Genomic DNA, 19,136 nt, shown 5'->3' on the forward strand with positions numbered 1-19,136 from the left:
TTCCAGCCTGGGCAACAGAGCGAGACTCCATCTCAAAAAAGTGAAAAAGAAAAACTATTTCTCTAACAAACCTATTCCAATTTCATTAGCTTAATTTTTCTTACAATTTTAGTCCCATAATTTCTAGTTACTATGCTGAGAAATAGGACCAGGCAATACCCTAAAAGTTCCTTACTGTTAGATCCTTTCAACTCCTTGAAGAGGAGCTTCTAATAGGCTCCTTGGCTTCTAATAGGATAACTTTGTTTTCAAAACAGAAACTTGCTGAACTATAATTTTCATTGGTAATTTACACATTTAATTCATCTTACCTCATCATATGATTTACATAGGCTTTGCTACAGCTAGTGTTGTATCTGCAAAAACTACAGTGGACGTACGTAGGAAAGTGGTTTGCAAAATCTTTTATTTCGGAACAACACTCAATGCACTTGTGAATGCCCCGACGATACCTTAGGGAGAAATAAAAAAATGATAAAAATATATTTTAAAACAAAAATAATAAGGAAGAGCCTTATTAATGTTCTGTTAACTAAAATACAAGTTTTTATACTTAAGTTTAAATTATATTGTATATCAGGAATAAAAGATTACCTTAAATTCCTCAATGCTGTATTGACTTTACTTTTTTTATTGCTACTAGCCAATGTGCTTTGTTTCTTTTGCATATTAGAGATTTTTGGTTTGTATTTAGATTTACTTCCATTAGGCTTACTTGTATTAGGTTTACTTGCGTTGGATTTGATTGTATTAGGTTTACTTGTATTAAATTTTGCAGGATTTTTAGCAGTTATATTTTTAGTCCTTGGAGGTGAAAGCTGAAGGGTAGAAGCACTTGCACTAATGGAAGGTGCAGGTGAAGCTCCTGATTGCAGAGGTCCAACTGAAGCTCGAATAGTAACCTACAAAAATAAAGATAAGATTTGCTTTAAAAGATTAATCATTACATTAATATTAAAATATCATGGTACCAAAAATAGTTAAAGATCAAGAATTTTGAAAAAAGCACATATAAACTATAATCAGGTAAGTCTCCCATTTATTCTAGATGTTCAAACCATTAAATGATATTAAACTTGATATTAAGTTGTAATATTACATCTTGTATTGCTATCAGTTATATGTTAACACAGTTATCAGTGAATAATTAGGAGTTAATACAAATTATATGAATATACAAAGAGCACATTCCATAGCTAGTTTTATGCCCTGACTTTAAGAAATTCACAAACATAGAGCTCAAAATTTAAATCTCAAGCCTGAAAAATAATTCTAGAAAGGCCTAAATTACCCTTTAACAACTATAAAAGAAACAGATCTACAGTAAATGTGATCTCCTCTTTCCAGGGGCTCAGTGCCCAAGATTTATGCTTACAAATGTTATAGGAGGAGTTACATCAAGTTATTATACTGCGTAGAGGGCTAAATAATATTTAGAATTTTCTTAAAGTAAACTAATACAAAGTTCATCATTTAGTATTCAGAATGAGAAAACGTTTAATTTTATCTGTTGGTTGACAATGAAAAACACAGTGCCTACCAACATTCTGGTTAATCATTTGACTATACCCTCCTGTATTTGAGGAACAGTCAATAAGGAAGTCCTATGACATACATGTGCTTGGGTAACATACAATAGCACTGGACCAGGAATCAAAAGGCCTTCCTAGCCACGTGACCTTGAACAAGGAACTTATCCTCTCTATGCTTCTTCACATCTATAACATGGGGTAATACCTGCCTTATTAACCTCCGTGGATTGTGGTATGAATTAGACAATAAAATGTATGAAAAAGTACACTGAAAGTCTAATTCTAAGGTGCTATAAAAACATTTAGTATCATTATCATTAATATTATTATTATTATTAAGGGAAAAAATGAGAGAGGACTGCACTGCTTACATTAGTGTTCTGCATGTCTAGTCCCAACATGGAATGAATGGATTGCAGGGAAGGATGCTGGATAGCTTCTCTTGCTATCATGTCTTCAGAGCATGGCTTTATATTGTTTTAGTTAATTCAAATAACAGACATACCCACATTCAAAGGTAAGTACCCAAAGCCAAAAATAAATGTTTTGGGGATTATTCACTTTGGATTATCCATGCCTCTGTTTCCCTCCACTGGAGCAAATATTCAAGAGCTGACTGTATATAAAGAAGTCAGAGAAAACAGATGTATATAAGGCAAAAAGGGAAAAGTAAATTACAATCATCAGTATGCAGTCAGACATGTGTTTGCTCACTTAAAACACAACGCTATCCAGCAGAACTTGCTTCTCAGAGTAAACTCAGTAATAACAACTGCAACAAACATCTGAGAACCTATGGCACTCTAGGCACTATACCTGATGCTGGGGACACAAAGATAAATAAAACATGATTCCTGATCTCAAGCATCTTATAGTTTAGCAACGAAAGTCAACATATACTTTCAACTGAAAGCTCAAAAAAAGCCTATAGAATATTGAGAACAACCCACTGACCCAGGAAAAGTTAATTGAGTTGTACTTTTTAGAAAGGACTACTACTCTAACCCAACAGCTATCACTGAACTCAAAACAATGGTTAGAAGTTTTTCTTTCTACGCATAAAATTAAACCCTAAAATTAAAGTCTGAGCAAAAATCTGAAGTCATTTAAAAATATATTCAATAGATAAAGCTGGGCAGGAGTTAATTTCTATTATCATACAAAATGTTAAAATACAACATATTTTAACTCACTTTTGTTCCAGGAGGCAACCCTTCTAGTTGTTTAGGTTTTATAAATGTTCGATGGTGTTGAGCCTTATGATCCATTTTCTCCTTGCATGTCAAAAACTGCAGCCTGCATTTTGTACAACGATGTATTCCTTTTTTCTGTTTAGAAAAGAAAACAGAAAAAGGGGGGAAAATAATTTCAACAACTACAAATCCTGTGTCCTGAAACTGCTCTGGCTTAATTTTAATGATACCTAAATAATGTAAAAACTTGCAGTTTAACATCTCCTATCATAAATAATATCAAAATGCCTCATTTTTAAAAAGTCATTACATTAGTATTTGGGTTTCAAAAGAGTTTGTTACTATGTAGGAACTGTACATGAAAGTTCTATCAATAGGTTCTAATAAAACTTCTATTAAGTGTGGTGAGAAATCTCAATTATAAACTTGAAGTAAACACATGATACTGTGAAAATGAGATGTACTACGTTTTCATCCTAGAAAAAGTAAATTATTTCTAATTTTTGCTATTTCTAGTTGGTTGAAAAGTTGGTAAAATAAATTAAACTCTCTAAAACCAAGTAAATCTAACCAGACATTTCAAAGAAGTTTATAGAAATGGTTATATAAACCAATGCTGTCCAATAATATCTCCTATGATAAAGAAATATTCTAGAGCTGTACTGTCAAACACAGTAGCCACTAGCCACATGTGGTTATTGAGCACCTGAAATGTAGCTACTGTGACTAAGGAAGTACATTTTTAATACTGTTTAATTTTAATTAATTTAAATCTAAAAAGCCATATGTGGCTAGTAGCTACTACATTAGACAATGTGGATGAAGAGGCATAAAACAGAACAACTGAACTTACTGATTGAGAACCCCTTGACTGACTCCCTCCTCAAACCCAGTCCTATCATTATTCTACAGATGGGAAATGGGACCCGAAAAAATTCTAAGGCATTTCCCCATAGCTAGTTAGTGACATTACCAGACCCCTGATCCAGTATTCCTTCTATTACAGATTATCAACTGCAACTTTTACCCTCATTAATATATTTTATATATATATATAATGGATTTAGAGAAATCACTCCTTTGTAGTTATATGTAGTTTTACATATATACACACACATATACACACACACATAATTATACAACATATAAAGGAATGCCTTCTCTAAAGCTGTATCTCTGCCAGATACATCACCATGTCCATTAAATACAACTAACTGTTTGTTTGTTTGTTTATTTATTTATTTATTTATTTAACTTTTAAGCTCAGGGAACATGTGCAGGATGTACAGGTTTGTTACACAGGTTTGATACACAGGTAAACGTGTAACCTGGAGGCTTTTTGTATAGATTATTTCATCATCCAGGTATTCATTAGTTATTTTTCCTGATTCTCTCTCTCCTCCCACCCTCTGCCCTCTGGTAGGCCAAAGTATGTGTTGTTCCCCTCTATGTGTCTTGTGTTCTCATCATTTAGCTCCCACTTATAAATGAGAAAACGAGGTATTTGTTTTTCTGTTCCTGCATTAGTTTGCTAAGGATAATGGCCTCCAGCTCCATCCATGTCCCTGCAAAGGACATGATCTCATTCCTTTTTATGGCTGCACAGTAGTTCATGGTGTATATGTACCACATTTTTTTATCCAGTCCACCATTGATGGGCATATAGATTGATTGCATGTCTTTGCTATTGTGAATAGTGCTAAAAAGAACATATGTGTGCATGTGTCTTAACAGAACAATTTATATTCCTTTGGGTATATATGCAGCAATGGGATTGCTGTGTGGAATGGTATTTCTGTCTCTAGGTCTTCAAGGAATCACCACACTATCTTCCACAATGGTTAATTTACACTCCCAGCAACAGTATAAAAGCACTCCTTTTCTCCACAACCTTGCCAGCATCTATTACGTTTTGATCTTTTAACGATAGCCATTCTGACGGGTGTGAGATGGTATCTCACCGTGGTTTTGATTTGCATTCCTCTAATGATCAGTGATGTTGAGTTTTTTTTCATATCATTGTTGGCCACATGTATGTCTTCTCTTGAGAGTGTCTGTTCATATCCTTTGCCCACTTTCTAACAGGGCTGGTTTCTTTCTTGTAAATCTGTTTAAGTTCCTTATAGATGCTAGATATTAGACCTTTGTCAGATGCATAGTTTGCAAAAATGTTCTCCCATTCTGTAAGCTGTCTGCTTACTTTTGCTGTGCACAAGCTCTTTAATTAGATTCCATTTGTCAATTTTTGCTTTTGTTGCAATTGCTCTTGGCATCTTCATCATGAAATCTTTGCCCATGCCTATGTCCTGAATGGTATTGCCTAGGTTTCTTCTAGGGTTTTTAGAGTTTCAGGTTTTACATTTAAGTCTTTAATCCATCTTGGGTTAATTTTGGTATACGATGTAAGGAAAGGGTCCAGTTTCAATTTTCTGCCTATGGCCAGCCAGTTTTCCAAGGACCATTTATTGAATAGGGAATCATCGCTTGTGTTTGTCAGGTTTGTTGAAGATCTGATGGTTGTAGGTGTGTGGTTTTATTTCTGGGTTCACTATTCTATTCCACTGTTCTATGGGTCTGTTCTTGTACCAGTACCAAGCTGTTTTGGTTACTATAGCCCTGTAGTATAGCTTGAAATCAGGTAGTGTGATGCCTCCAGCTTTGTTCTTTTTGCTTAGGATTGCCTTGGCTATTTGGGCTATTTTTGGTTCCGTATGAATTTTGAAATGGTTTTTCCTAGTTCTGTGAAGCATGTCCATGGTAGTTTAATGGGAATAGCATTGAATCTATAAATTACTTTGGGCAGTATGGCCATTTTCATGATATTGATTCTTCCTATGCATGAGCATGGAATGTTTTTCCATTTGTTTGTGTCATCTCTGATTTCTTTGAGCAGTGATTTGTATAATAATTGTCATGGCAGGGATCATTCCCTTCCCTTGTTAACTGTATTCCTAGGTATTTCATTCTTTTTCTGGCAATCGTGAATGGGAGTTCATTCATGATTTGGCTCTTGGCTTGCCTGTTATTGGTATATAGAAAAGCTAGTGATTTTTGCACATTGATTTTGTATCTTGGGACTTTGCTGAAGTTGCTTATCAGCTTAAGAAGCTTTTGGGCTGAGATGATGGGGTTTTCCAGATATAGGATCACGTCATTAGCAAACAAAGATAGTTTGACTTCCTCTCTTCCTATTTGAATACGCATTATTTCTTTCTCTTGCCTGACTGCCCTGGTCAGAACTTCCAATACTATGTTGAATAGGAGTGGTGAGAGAGGGCATCCTTGTCTTGTGCTGGTTTTCAAGGGGAATGCTTCTAGCTTTTGCCCATTCAGTATGCTATTGGCTGTGAGTTTGTTATATATGGCTTTTATTGTTTTGAGGTATGTTCCTTCAATACCTAGTTTATTGAGAGTTTTTAACATGAAGGATACTGAATTTTATCGAAAGCCTTTTCTGCATCTATTAAGATAGTCATGCGGTTTTTGTCTTTAGTTTTGTTTGTGATGAGTCACATTTATTGATTTGCATATGTTGAACCAACCTTCCATCCTAGGGATAAAGCCTACTTGATCATGGTGGATAAACTTTTTGATGTGCTGCTGGATTCAGTTTGCCAGTATTTTGGTGAAGATTTTTGCGTCGAGGTTCATCAAGGATATTGGCCTGAAGTTTTGTGTGTGTGGTTTTTTTTGTTTGTTTGTTTTTTGTTTTTTTGCACAACCAATTATTTATAAAAATCAAATGAAGTAATATATAGGGAAGTACCTAGCACAGTTACTGGCATACAGCAAGCACTTCATAAATGAAAGTTCTTTATAAAATTCAAAGCAATATATAAATATGTGTTACAATTCTATTAATAGCTGCATCTTAAGACTTTTTTTTTTTTAACACAAGGTCTCACTCTCTCAGCCAGGCTGGAATGCAGTGGTGCAATCTTGGCTCACTACAGCCTCAACCTCCTGGGCTCTTAAGACTATTTGACAAGTGTGATACACCGGATTACATTATAGGTACAGGCAATTTAAACAAATTCGCTTATATGTGCTCAAGGAAGAAGAGAAAGACCAAGAAATAGATAGCAAAACAATAGAGCAGGTAAAAAGTTCACTACAGTTGCGTTCCCAGAAATCTTTTCTCTATCTATAACCACTCAGTAGGTTATATCATCCAGTGTCATGGTTTTTAAATACCATCTATGCAACTGCCTACTTAACATTACTGCTTGATGTCTAATATGCTTCCCAAATCAACCTGAACCAAATTGAACTCAATATTTCCTTCCTTTATCCCTGTCCCCTTCCTCCAAAAAAATCTGTTCCTTATTCAGTCTTCCTCATATCTCAGTATATTAAAATTCCATTCTTGCAACTGCTCAAGACAAAAAATTTAATCTCTTTCTCTTACATCCATTGTCAAACACATTAGTAAAACCTGTCAGCTCTACCTTCAAAACCATTCATAATCTTTCCACTTCTCATTACCTCATTCAACCGTTGCTACCATACTGGCCCAAGCCACTTACCGGGACTGCTGTAAAAACTTTCTATCTTCTCCCCCTAATATCCTTTATTCCTTATGGACTTTTCTTTCCATAGCTGCCAGTAATAAAAACATGGCACATCTTTTACATGCTTAAAAATGTCTAGTGGCTTTCCAAAGTCTTGGCTGTGGCTTACAAAGCTCCACATGAATTGGTCTGAATTCTATTGCTATAACCTCATCTCCTATTATTCTTTCTCCTATTAATTTACTCTACTCCAGCCACACTGGCCTCCTTGCTATTCTTTGAGCATCCTAGGTATATACTCACTTCAACCCTATATAACGTTACCTTTCCCAGGTAATTCACAGGGCTTACTCCTTTATATCTTTCAGAGAGGGCCATGTTTGAACAGCGTTTATACAACACCCTTTTTTGACCTCTACTCTACTCCTACCACCTCCCCAATCTTTAGCACTCCTCATCTTCCACATTTTCCTCCCACAGTACTTACTGCCAGCATATACATTCTAACACACACATACACAAATGCATTATCTTTCTCTACTATAATGTAAATTCCAGAGGGCACAAACTTGCTTTTGTTCACTGCTATATGATACCTAAAGCAACCCCTGGCACATACGAAGGCACTCAGTAAATATTTCTTAAATGAATAGTGAGGCAGAAAGAAAGAGACTAACAGAGAAAATGCATGAGTAGCATGTACAATTTAGTTCAAAATATCTGCCTTTTCATTCAACGAATATTTGTCCAGAGTCCTGAGGTAGAATATATTAATCTACTAGTCCCTCAGTTGGACTCACGCCTTTACAACTCTTTTATGCATGCATGCATTTCAATGCACTAAGGGTGATGAAGATAGAGTACTTTTTTTTATAACACTATGTTCAACAAAAGAAACAGTGATCTATTCCAAGCATTAAGAAATAAATATCTGTATTAAATTCTTTTATAAGTACACTATATTGTTTGGGATACTTGAGAGATTTATAGGTAATTCTTACTATATGTAATTCCTACCTTTAGACCTAATGCCAATGTGAAATCCAACTCTGGTAGAGCAGTAAAAGCTTGGATGCTGAAGTCAAATTTATTAGACAATGTGACATTAGGCAAGTGACTTTCTCTAAAGCTCTGTCTCCTCATCTATAAAACTGAAATAATAATATACATCTAGTGGTTGAGAGGATTAAATAAGAAAATGCATGTAAAGTACCAGCTGCTCCCATAAGGTAAGTAATTAGTGTATGTTAACTGCTTGTTTTATTAAAGCTCTAATGAGAGTATTTAACACATCTGGAATTGCTATCAATATTTCTTAAAAGTCACACAAACTGGGTTATTAACTCTAAAATCACTAAAGACGTAGTAAGATAATCTTTAAAAAAAACTTACAACTGAGTTCTTCAAAGACAATAAAATGAGGCATGGAGTCAACTACTCTGATTGTCTAATACTTTCGTAATAATGTCATCTCAATTACAAGTTTATAATCCCACTCAGCTATGGTTTTCCAGCCTTGTAAATAATTACACAAATTGTAAATACCTTCAAGGATGCCCGATGACTGTCCTTATTAATAGACTGCCCCCTCTTTACTGCTGGCTATCTACCTCCCAGGCACTCCAAACAGAAAAGAAAATTGGCAGCCATGGCAAGTTAAAACATACAACTCAGGGCATAACAACTTGCTTATAAATCCCACAGCCCACATAGTGGGTCCCCAAATCTCTACCATAGTTATTATTCTTCCCACATCTCTATTTCACTCTATAGTTTGGCAAAGCACCTGGGAAATATCACGTTTAAAAGCCCCATCATGAACTAGAGCTACTGCTTTATACCTCATTCTCCCTTTCAAAATTAAAGTCCAAAGATGAAATACAGGGTATCAAGAATAGTGTTTCCCAAACTCTGTTCATCAAAAAATATTAATAGATACTACGCTAAAAAAGAAGTCAATGGTCAAATAAGTTTGGAGAATGACACATACTATATCCTTTCTTGGAGATTTACAATGTCCACTGGCATATTAAAAGCTCTGAGAAGTCCTGTTTTAAAAAAAAAAACGAAACTGCTTGATTTTAGAAATCCAGGCATTTAATAAATTTATTGACCAGTGACGATTTGGGGGAAAATATCTATTAACACCTGATGGAATACTGTTGGAGAAACCCTAGAAAAGATCTTGCCAGAAACTCTCAAGGATGTGTGGCATCCCAGTCACAACACAGACGATCCCAAATTGATCTGGAAATTCTACTTTCATGATCTTCTCCAACTAAAAACAGCAAGTCAATTTCATGATTAACTAACAACTGAAAATGACAGCAAAGTGAGCACCAATGCTGAATAAATTGGCATGTCAATTTTATCAATAATAAGAGAATGCATTGAGCTTTGTAGTGAGTTGGCAAAATTTGATTACATGATCAGATTCAGTAAATCCATTGGCTACTAATTTTGGCAAAGGCACTGTTGTTCTTTCAAGCACTCAAGAACAAGACTAGTGCTGCATCAAAATTTTTAGCCCAAATAAAAGATGGTTTAATTGCTTCAGGAAAAGAGCCAATAAGCATAATATCAGAATTCAAGGGAGGGGTACAAGCACGAATATTGAGTTCCAAAATTATATAGCAAAACTGGTGGAAGCCATCCAGGGAACAAGTGATGATCTAAATACGGTTCTCTGCCAGAGTTCATACATTGATCAGTAAGTGTCATTACTATTCCCATGGTCACACAACTATAAAAGACAACTCCAGGTCAATGACAACATGTCTTCTCATAATGATAAGAAGTTAGAAAGTGGAAATAAAGTTTGAAGAGCAAAAGGAAAAATAAGATTATAAATCCTCAATCTTTTCTTCCTCAGTTCAAACTCATTTTTCCCCTTGTCCTGATAACTCCCTTCAAAATCATTCTCATATCTACCTTTAGACCCTGAAATATTCAATCTTTTGGATATTCCACTCACTTTTTCTATTTTCTCTCAATCCTAGGCTTCCTATTCCTAGCTATCTTTCAGAATTTTCATAATTTATGACCCACACTATCACCAGAAAGGAAGTAAGGAAAAGAAGTGGAAGTTTCACAAGCAATTCAACATGAAATGTAAATTAATAGTGTCATTTGGAACAACTCTGCTTTTCTTGAAGAATAAATCTAAAGATTCTCCAAGTCATAATCAGTTTTTTCACTAAGACAACATAAACAAATAAGAACTGGTAAATCTCACCTGATGCTTCATATAATGATGCATATATGGTGTTGCAATTTTAATAACTTTGAGGCAAAACGGGCATAGCAAGTTCTTCGTATTTTCATGGGATGTTCTAAAATGAGTTTCTACATCACAAAATGATGATGATCTATAATTACAAACCTAAAAACAGAAAGAAGGCTTAGTTTAACTTGAAAATTTGTAACTGATACGCAATTACAAAGTAACAACGATGGATAATTTGTCAGGAGAACATTATATGCTACTAATCTAGCTCTGATGCCTTTGCAACCAAGAATCTCACTCAGGCAACACCAAAAGACCATCTTTGAGACATTAAATGTAGCTTTCAAAGTTAAGGGATACATCTCAAAACACAACTAGATCTCCTTCTCTTTATCAAATCTTTTTGTCTGTCACCTTCTGTCTTGACTTGAAGTTTCAAGCTTTGGCACCTCTTGCCCTATAAAATGTTTTTCTGCTACATGAAACAGCATTCTCCTTTGGATTGTTAACCTCCAGGTTTATGGCAATGGCAATTTATCTTTTCCTTGCTTTCTTCTTCCTTCAAAATCTTCTTCTTTGGAAAAATACTTCTGCCAAAGCATTTGGTAGGGTTCTTTGTATCTAACAGCACTTTGTATTTCCCTTGTATGCCTACATTCTTCCCTATATAGCACAGTAAGCCCATATGTTTGTTTTTCTACATACAACAGGGCTCATCCTTGTCCAGTACAGAGATAAGCAAACAAAAGTCTGTGGACCAAACCCAGCTTGCTGCCTACCCCTCATATAATGTATAAGTTATGCCAAGTTATGCATAAGTTTGCTGACCGCTGGTCTAATAGGCTTAAATTTTATAACCGAAACAACAAACCAAACATGTAAGAAAACAATAAAATGTATGTGTACCTGGCAGACATATGGCATTTCACCAGGTTTATGATTGTCCTTCATGTGTTGTAAAAGAACATGTTCTGTTTCAAATGACAATTCACAGATTTTACAAATAGCTAAATGTGGGAGAAAAACAGTATTACAATATTTAAGATATTAATATAAAAATTCATATATACCAACAACAATAACAGTAGCAGTAGGGACAGTTGTGAACAGTTAAATAGCTTGTTAACTATGTGCAAAGAATAGTTCTAAGCACTCACATCACCTCACCTACATTAACTCAACTTCTATTAACAACCCTATAAAGAAGGTATTTCTATTATCTGCATTAGTCAAGTATTAAGTAACTTGGCTAAAATCTTGTAGCTATATTAAGAGGCAGATCTGGGATTTAAAACCAAGCTATTTTGCTCCAACATCTGTAATTTTCTTTTCTTTTTTTTTTTTGGAGACAGTGTCTTGCTCTGTCACTCAGGCTGGAGTGTAATGGCGCAATCTCGGCTCACTGCAACCTCCGTTTCCCAGGTTCAAGTGATTCTCCTGCCTCAGCTTCCCAAGTAGCTGGGATTACAGGCATGCAGCACCACCATGCCTGGCTAATTTTTGTATTTTTAGTAGAGACGGGGTTTTGCCATGTTGGCTAGGCTGGTCTCGAACTCCTGGCCTCAAGTGATCTGCCCACATTGGCCTCCCAGAGTGCTGGGATTACAGGCATGAGCCACTGCACCCGGCCTGTGATTTTTAACTACAACTGTAGTTCCCTTTCCTATTAAAGTTTAAATGAAGAGCACTTATTTCATATTTTAAAACTATGATACTAGGCTTCTAATTTAGTCCCCAGCATATAATGCATAGGTTATGTCAAGGAAATTACCATACTGAATCATTTGTAAGAGGCACTTTAATATTAATAACTAATTTTATTTAAAAGTTTATCACAGTTAAAACTTGGCCTTTCAATTGTGCCCTCAAATTCCAAAGTCTATTTCTTATTCTCATTTTTCTAACAGACTTAAGGTTTTCTCACAATTTATATTGTTGAAATCAATAATATGGAATATTTAAATGTTTTGGTAACTTACTAGAAAATTCATGGGGGGTATGTGTACTTTCAATGTGGCACTGCAACTGAAATGGTGTGGGAAACTGACGGTAGCAGTGCTGGCAGGTGGTATGGTTTTCCCAGCTCTCACTGCTCTGCTTCTCAAGTTCCAAATGGTGTTTCATGTGGTTCATAAACCTATAAATGGTTGTCAACAGGTGCAAAACTTGAGATTTAAAAACAAAAAGGATATCTCACAAACAATAATCTGAACCTAAATCTTAAAAATATAGATGTTATTACTCAAACTCTCAAAAGTCTTAAAGTTGTCTAGGAAAGTATACACTTTTAAATAATCACTTTCTTTAAGTGGCTAAGTAAACATCTTTTTAATCTTTGCTTTAAAATAATTCATTCATGTAATTAATCTGAAAGATCACCACTTTGATACAACTCTTAATCATTTCAGATTATTTTTAAAATTTTTTTAGATAAAAGAGCAGGTTCCTGATCCATACTTGAAATCCTATTTACATTTTAAAATGAAATACTAAAAGAAAGGAAACCCTATCACCAAAGGCAGCTACAGAGTCAGGAGGAAATCTTTTAAGGCCTTGAAAATATGCAGTAGATTCCAGCTGCTTAAATGACAAATTACTGGTATTTTTACTTGTATCTTGCTTTCTAAATACATGTAATAGCAGTTTTAATGCCTACAATTACAAGAACCTTTTGTTTTATTTAATGATACTGGTTTACTGTTAGCACAGACTGTTCATCTTAACTTGCAGACAGTGCCCTTTGTAGGCAACATACATTTTTCAGTTTTACATACCGCTACTTCAGCTTCCTTAAAAGGCTTCTTATGAGCAAGAACTACGACCTTCAATGGCAGAAGGTACAATACAAATGGCAATATATTTAAAAGAGCTTACTAAAGCTTTTTGCTGAATTTGAGAGTAAAGTTATTCAATAAAAACAATAATTTTTAGACTAGGTTAACTGTTAACAATTATTCACTTTGAATCCCTAAAAGAAATTATCTTGAAACTAAGTGAAAATGTCATCAATCTGGATAGCAATCATCATGAGGGTTATAATATACACCTCTTTTCACAAATTTACAGCACTACTTCTCTTTAGAATGGGCTATGGTACACCTTGAAATATCTTTTGCTCCTTTGGTTTTAAAAACAGCTCTACAAATGCTTACAGAAAATCCTGGTATTGGTTAAATATTTACATATAGAGTAAAGATAATGAGCCATTAAACTTTCAGCTCACAGCTTTCGGCGCTTAAAGTCTAGTAACATAAAATGTTCCCTGGTTCCAATTCGCTTTTTCCCAGTTATATGAGTTCCCATCAGGAGCTCGTACTTCTCAAACCAACAGAAATGAGGGAAATAGCAAAACCTCTTGCAAGGACGTTCACAGAACAAGATAAATCTAAATATTTTTAGTGACACTCAATATAGGAAAGAAACACCATACCACAATATGTTGACATGGCAGAGAATAGAAATGAAATGTTGACCTATCAATTTTTCATCATTCTCTATAAATATCAAGTTGCCTTCCCAGTTTTTACTGTTAAAGTAAAATATTATATAACACATTTAACTTCTTTGTTCATGAGGTGTTTACCATTAAGGTTACATTTAATAAAAGATCAGTATTTTTTAAAATACTCAATTCCTGGATATTATCAGATATAATTTTCTTAAAATCTGTAAATATTATGAAAATCTAGACATATGTAGCTCGTCTTCATAAAAAATTACCAAAAAAATGAATTTTTCATTTTCTTTTTGAGACTGTCCTGGGCTGCTGCCCAGGCTGGAGTGCAGAGGCACGATTACAGCTAACCGCAGCCTCAACCTCCCAGACTCAAGCGATCCTCCCACCTCAGCGCTCCCCAAGTAGCTGGGACTACAGGTGCGTGTGACCACGCAGAGCAAACTTTTGTATTTTTTGTAGAGATGAGGTTTCACCGTGTTCCCCAGGCTGGTCTCGAACTCCTTTGCTAAAGCGATCGTCCTGCCTCAGCCTCCCAAAGTGCTGGGATTACAGGCATGAACCACCATGCCCAGCCTCATTTTCATGTTTGATATTAAATGGGCTAATCTTAAAGGAAAGGTCAAAAAAATACTGCTGAAATAACTTATAACCTCATATTTCAGTACAAGAAATTAAGTCAGTGAACCACATTGCTTTGCATTTTACCCTATTTGCTAACATGATTTCCTGATGTTGGCATGACATCAGAAATAGGTGGTAGAGTTCTACTGCAACACTGTTTCAGTGTTTTATCTCAAAATACACTTTCCCTTTTGTGAAACTACTGCAACCATTAGCTATTGATGGCCCTTAAAACTTGATAAAAGGAGGTAAATAAGAAAACTCATATAAAATAAGTTTAAAAACTTTGAAAATTATAAAGCACTATCATAAAGAAACCACTAATAACTGTTATAGGTGTATATCACAGTGTATTTCAGGATTTTAATATATGCTTCTTTTTGGACCCAAGGACTCACAGGAAAACAAATAAATGCTGAACTCAGAAGTAACTACAGGTGCTTTGAAATGCTAATTACAGATGACAGTTAACAAGAACACAAAAGGCATATGTATATGTATATGCTTGTACACACATGCACAAACATATTGCAGATCACTTTGAAATGCACCAAAAAAATCAGATAGTTCTAAGAAGGATGAAGAGATACATAATAAAGCAAATATAGTAAAATGTTACTGGTAGAATCAAGGTAGTTAAGTGTACAAGGGTCCAATGTGAAATTTTCAAAACTTTGCTTAATATTTGAAAATTTTTATAGTAAAGTGACAGAAAAACCCTTATCTAATATAAATATCAGATATTTAATGTTAACTGTTAACAATTATTCACTTTGAATATCAGGCTACATAATCAACAAATAATATCATTCAATTTCTTATTACTTTTCTCTTCTTACTAATTTATATAGAATAGTTTCAAAGATTACAACTGAACGATTAAGAAATGCAAATTTCCAGTATTTAAAGCATTTATATATTCCACTGGGAATTAAATCTCTAATTTCGAAAGGTGTTAAATTTTAAAATCAAAACAGACATGTTTCCTATAACTGATACATCTCCAAAACAGGTAACTTTTCCTGCAAGATGAATGTTCTAAAAACTGTAAATATAAATTGAAAAATTTGAGCATTACATAGATTAGTATGGAGGAGCTCAACCTGAACAAACATAAAGTGGCTCTTCTTGTAATGTGAAGAAATATAAAATTCAAAGGCAACTAGAAAATAAAAAATGTCTAATAAAAATTCAAAGAGCACTACTAAAACAGAAAAAAGAAGTTCATTTTGTCTTAAGTTAAAATAAACTGTCCTTTCTTAAGCTATGTGAAAGAAATACAACTAACTGGATCCAAGAGTCAAACTCCACAACACAAGAAAGAACAGAAGCTTTTCAACAAGAGAATCTGCCTCTATTCTCAGTAGAAAGTGTTAAAATCGCTTACCTAGAATGGCATAGAAAACACAAGATAAAAGTGTAACATTTTTATTTGCAGCATTTCAATTTTCAATAGAAATAAAAACAAGTATTTACATACCTAATATTATTTTTTAGAATTTTCAAGCAACTGAAGCATTTAAAGGTTGTATGAGTCTTCTGTTCTTCCTGGACATCTCCTTCATGTTTTCCATAATAAAAGTCATTAACTAACATGATCAATTTTCCTTTCTCTGAATCAATAGTTGTGTTTTTATTTACTGTACTTGAAAATTCTGTTTTAGCCAGTCCCAAAAAGTTATTTATCATGTCTGGACAACAATACTGAAAGAGAAAAAAAATATATAAGCCTTACTTATTCTTTAAAAAAAACATACACCAAAAGGTGATTGTGTGTTTACACCTAAGGCCAGACCATTAAAACTATGCTTGTAACATATCTAGAAAAATAGTCACCAAAAATTTGTGGTGCATATACACAGTCTAAAAATTCAAATAATAAACACCTATTATCTTAATATAAGAATTCAAAAAGATTTGAGAAACCCTAAAACCAAGACATGGCTGTAGCTCTAACAGTTTTACCCTTGCAATTTGCTTTTTTAGATGTAAATATTTAATAATAATTTGTTCCTTAACCAAAAATCATTCATCTCCTGTCCATGTCAAGATGTATAGAAAGGAAATGTTTATATGCCTTGATGTATATATTTAATTATCAAGTGATATACAAAATTTCATAAAGCCTGATTGGGGAAAAATTATAATATACAAAAATTATATAATATAGAATAGTCTCCCTAATTAGAAATTTCATAAAGCCTGGTTGGGGAAAAATTATACAAAAATTACATAATATAGAATAGTCTCACTAATTAGAAATGTAGATAATTTTCTGTCCCAAATGTAAAATTATCAAATTACATTGTAATTTATAATTACATTTGTAAAATGTAATGTCTATGAACATTGTAATGTAATTTACATCTGTAAAATGTAATGTCTATGAACATTAAAGATTACCCTAAAATACCTATAAATTATGATACCCATAATAGATGATAAATTACTTGCTGTTTTTCTATTTTTTTTTAACAGAAAAGTAGGATAGGATCAGATTTTTAAAATAAACGTATAAACTTTGTTCACAGAGTACCTTTTAAACATTTCTTATCTCTGTAAAAGAGCTGAATAATAAACCATTGACAACCAAAAATGGACAACAATGTGCAGTGAATTAGGGTGAAGGATTTAGTCATTGAGAACAGCAAAGTACCCTTTGCTTATCCAAAAAACAAATAAGCACCTTAAGAGATGAGAACCAAAGTTAGATTTTAGGTTTTATAGGAGGATAGAGTAAGCTATGGGGGGCATAGCTGAGCTATGGTACAATATCAACTGGTCATGTTTTATTCAGCTCTAGGACCTTTTAGTTTTATTAATAGATCTTCACTGCAACTCCTCATTTATCCCTTATTTTTGTGGGTTAAACATTCTGCAAATATTAAATATGTACTTTAATGCCGTATACTATAGTTTGACAAATACCAGACATCATCTATGTATCATTCTTATCTTTACTCCTCCCAGTACACCATGTTCTGTTGCTTTGTTAGTGCCCTAAAAATTTAGGTGCATTTTTTTGAGCAAAGGATCCTATTTTTATAGTTAAATAGGCCTTCTCATGAGAACATCTGACATCAGTCAACATTTTCCCCTTTTCCTCCTGAGAGTCATCTAAAAACCACACAAGCAAATTCCACACATTGGTTTATCACTGAAACTAAGGGTAGGATAAAATCCACAGACTCCATAATATATGAAAGCACTATTCAAAGCAGCCAACATCAGGCAGATGGCACTTAGCTAGAAGTAAACCAGAGAAGTAAAGGGGACCCGGTGGTAACAGATCTTAAAGAGTCAGTAAAAATACACATCTTAAAGGCGAAACACATATTCTGAATCACAAGGGTATATCCTTTGTTTGCAAAAACAGGTGCAGAAGCTGAGGCGAGAAGGATGGCAGGAGAAGTACCCCAGACCTGATTCAGTACAGAGAAGTAGAAAGGCAGTGCTACATAAAGAATCAGACACACAAGTCACAATGGCAGGAAGCCTTCTGCCCAGCAAAAAGCTGTTTAAACCAGCTAGCAAGCTGTGAGACTATCCTGGCAACCTATGCTTTCTCCTAAAAGAAGCTTGTATAACAACAGCTGGCCCAAGAAAATCCAAGTTGTTAAACACGATAAGCACTCACATCTAAACAAAAATACCATATAATAAAAGAAGGCAAATAACAGAAAAATGTAAAATTCTAACAAAAACATCAGAAATATGCTGCCATGGAGCAGATGCAGATGAAAACAGTAGCCACAAATTTTAAAAACATAATGAAGCAATTGTCTCTATTTGGAAGACCACAAAGCAAGAAAAGATGCCAAGACAAGACATTTAGAAGGAAAAAAAAGAGTGGCAAAATCAAGGGTGAAAGTATAGGAAAAAAAATAAAATCAGAGACATGAAGACAAATTAGGAAGGAATACAGTGGTGAGCAGACATTTCAAATAAAATAAAGGAAACATATTAGTAAGAGAAAAGTCCATTTAAAAAAAAATTAAGACATATGCCAGGGAAAGAAGATAAAATAAATTCATAGTGGAGATGAAATTGTATGGAATAAATATTTAAAAATACAATTCAAATAAACTGTGCTAAATCCAAATATACAGGTTGAAAGAACAAGAAGTATGCCAGAGAGGACTCAGCCAAAATTCCCAACACCAAGTTATATCATTATAAAATTATCCATCTTCAAAACAAAAACAATGTAGACAACCAAAAGGCTATAGACAGCCAAACAAAAAGATCAAACCACTTATAAAAGGCAAAATAATTCAGCTTGTCCCAGATTCCTCAACAGCAATATTGAATACTAGAAAACGGGAGCTACACCAACAAAATCCTGATAGTGGGATTCGATTAACTTTATATTAGATCAAACTATCTTTCCAGAATGGACTATAGTGAAATTGCTTTGAACATGAACGACCTCAAAGAAAGACATTTTCAGACTCCTCCTAAATGAAATTACTACAGAATGAACTTTAGCTAAACAGAAAAACAAATAAACCATGACAAAAACACTGATGATGAACACTGGATATATTTACTGTAGAAAAAGATCAAAACAAGTATGACACAAGGTCAAAAAAACCC

General features: G+C 34.1%; 1 protein-coding gene across 18 annotated transcripts in view; it reads right to left on the minus strand.

Moving 5' to 3' along the window:
* Positions 1-19,136, minus strand: part of LOC116268596 (zinc finger protein 280D) — a 107,255-nt gene that overhangs the window by 44,032 nt on the left and 44,087 nt on the right. For all 18 annotated transcript variants that reach the window (XR_004185433.1, XR_004185434.1, XM_031669254.1 and 15 more), the window contains 7 exons: positions 16,021-16,244; positions 12,442-12,599; positions 11,369-11,469; positions 10,472-10,618; positions 2,726-2,860; positions 595-902; positions 312-452 (listed from right to left, as the gene is read on the minus strand). Coding sequence is in view for 16 of the 18 variants with exons in the window: in XM_031669254.1 (XP_031525114.1) it covers positions 312-452; positions 595-902; positions 2,726-2,860; positions 10,472-10,618; positions 11,369-11,469; positions 12,442-12,599; positions 16,021-16,244 (1,214 nt within the window). In the remaining 2 variants the exon portion in view is untranslated. The remainder of the gene's footprint in view (positions 1-311; positions 453-594; positions 903-2,725; positions 2,861-10,471; positions 10,619-11,368; positions 11,470-12,441; positions 12,600-16,020; positions 16,245-19,136) is intronic.

The sequence above is a fragment of the Papio anubis genome, chromosome 7, assembly GCF_008728515.1.
Source record: "Papio anubis isolate 15944 chromosome 7, Panubis1.0, whole genome shotgun sequence".
Lineage (NCBI taxonomy): Eukaryota > Metazoa > Chordata > Mammalia > Primates > Cercopithecidae > Papio > Papio anubis.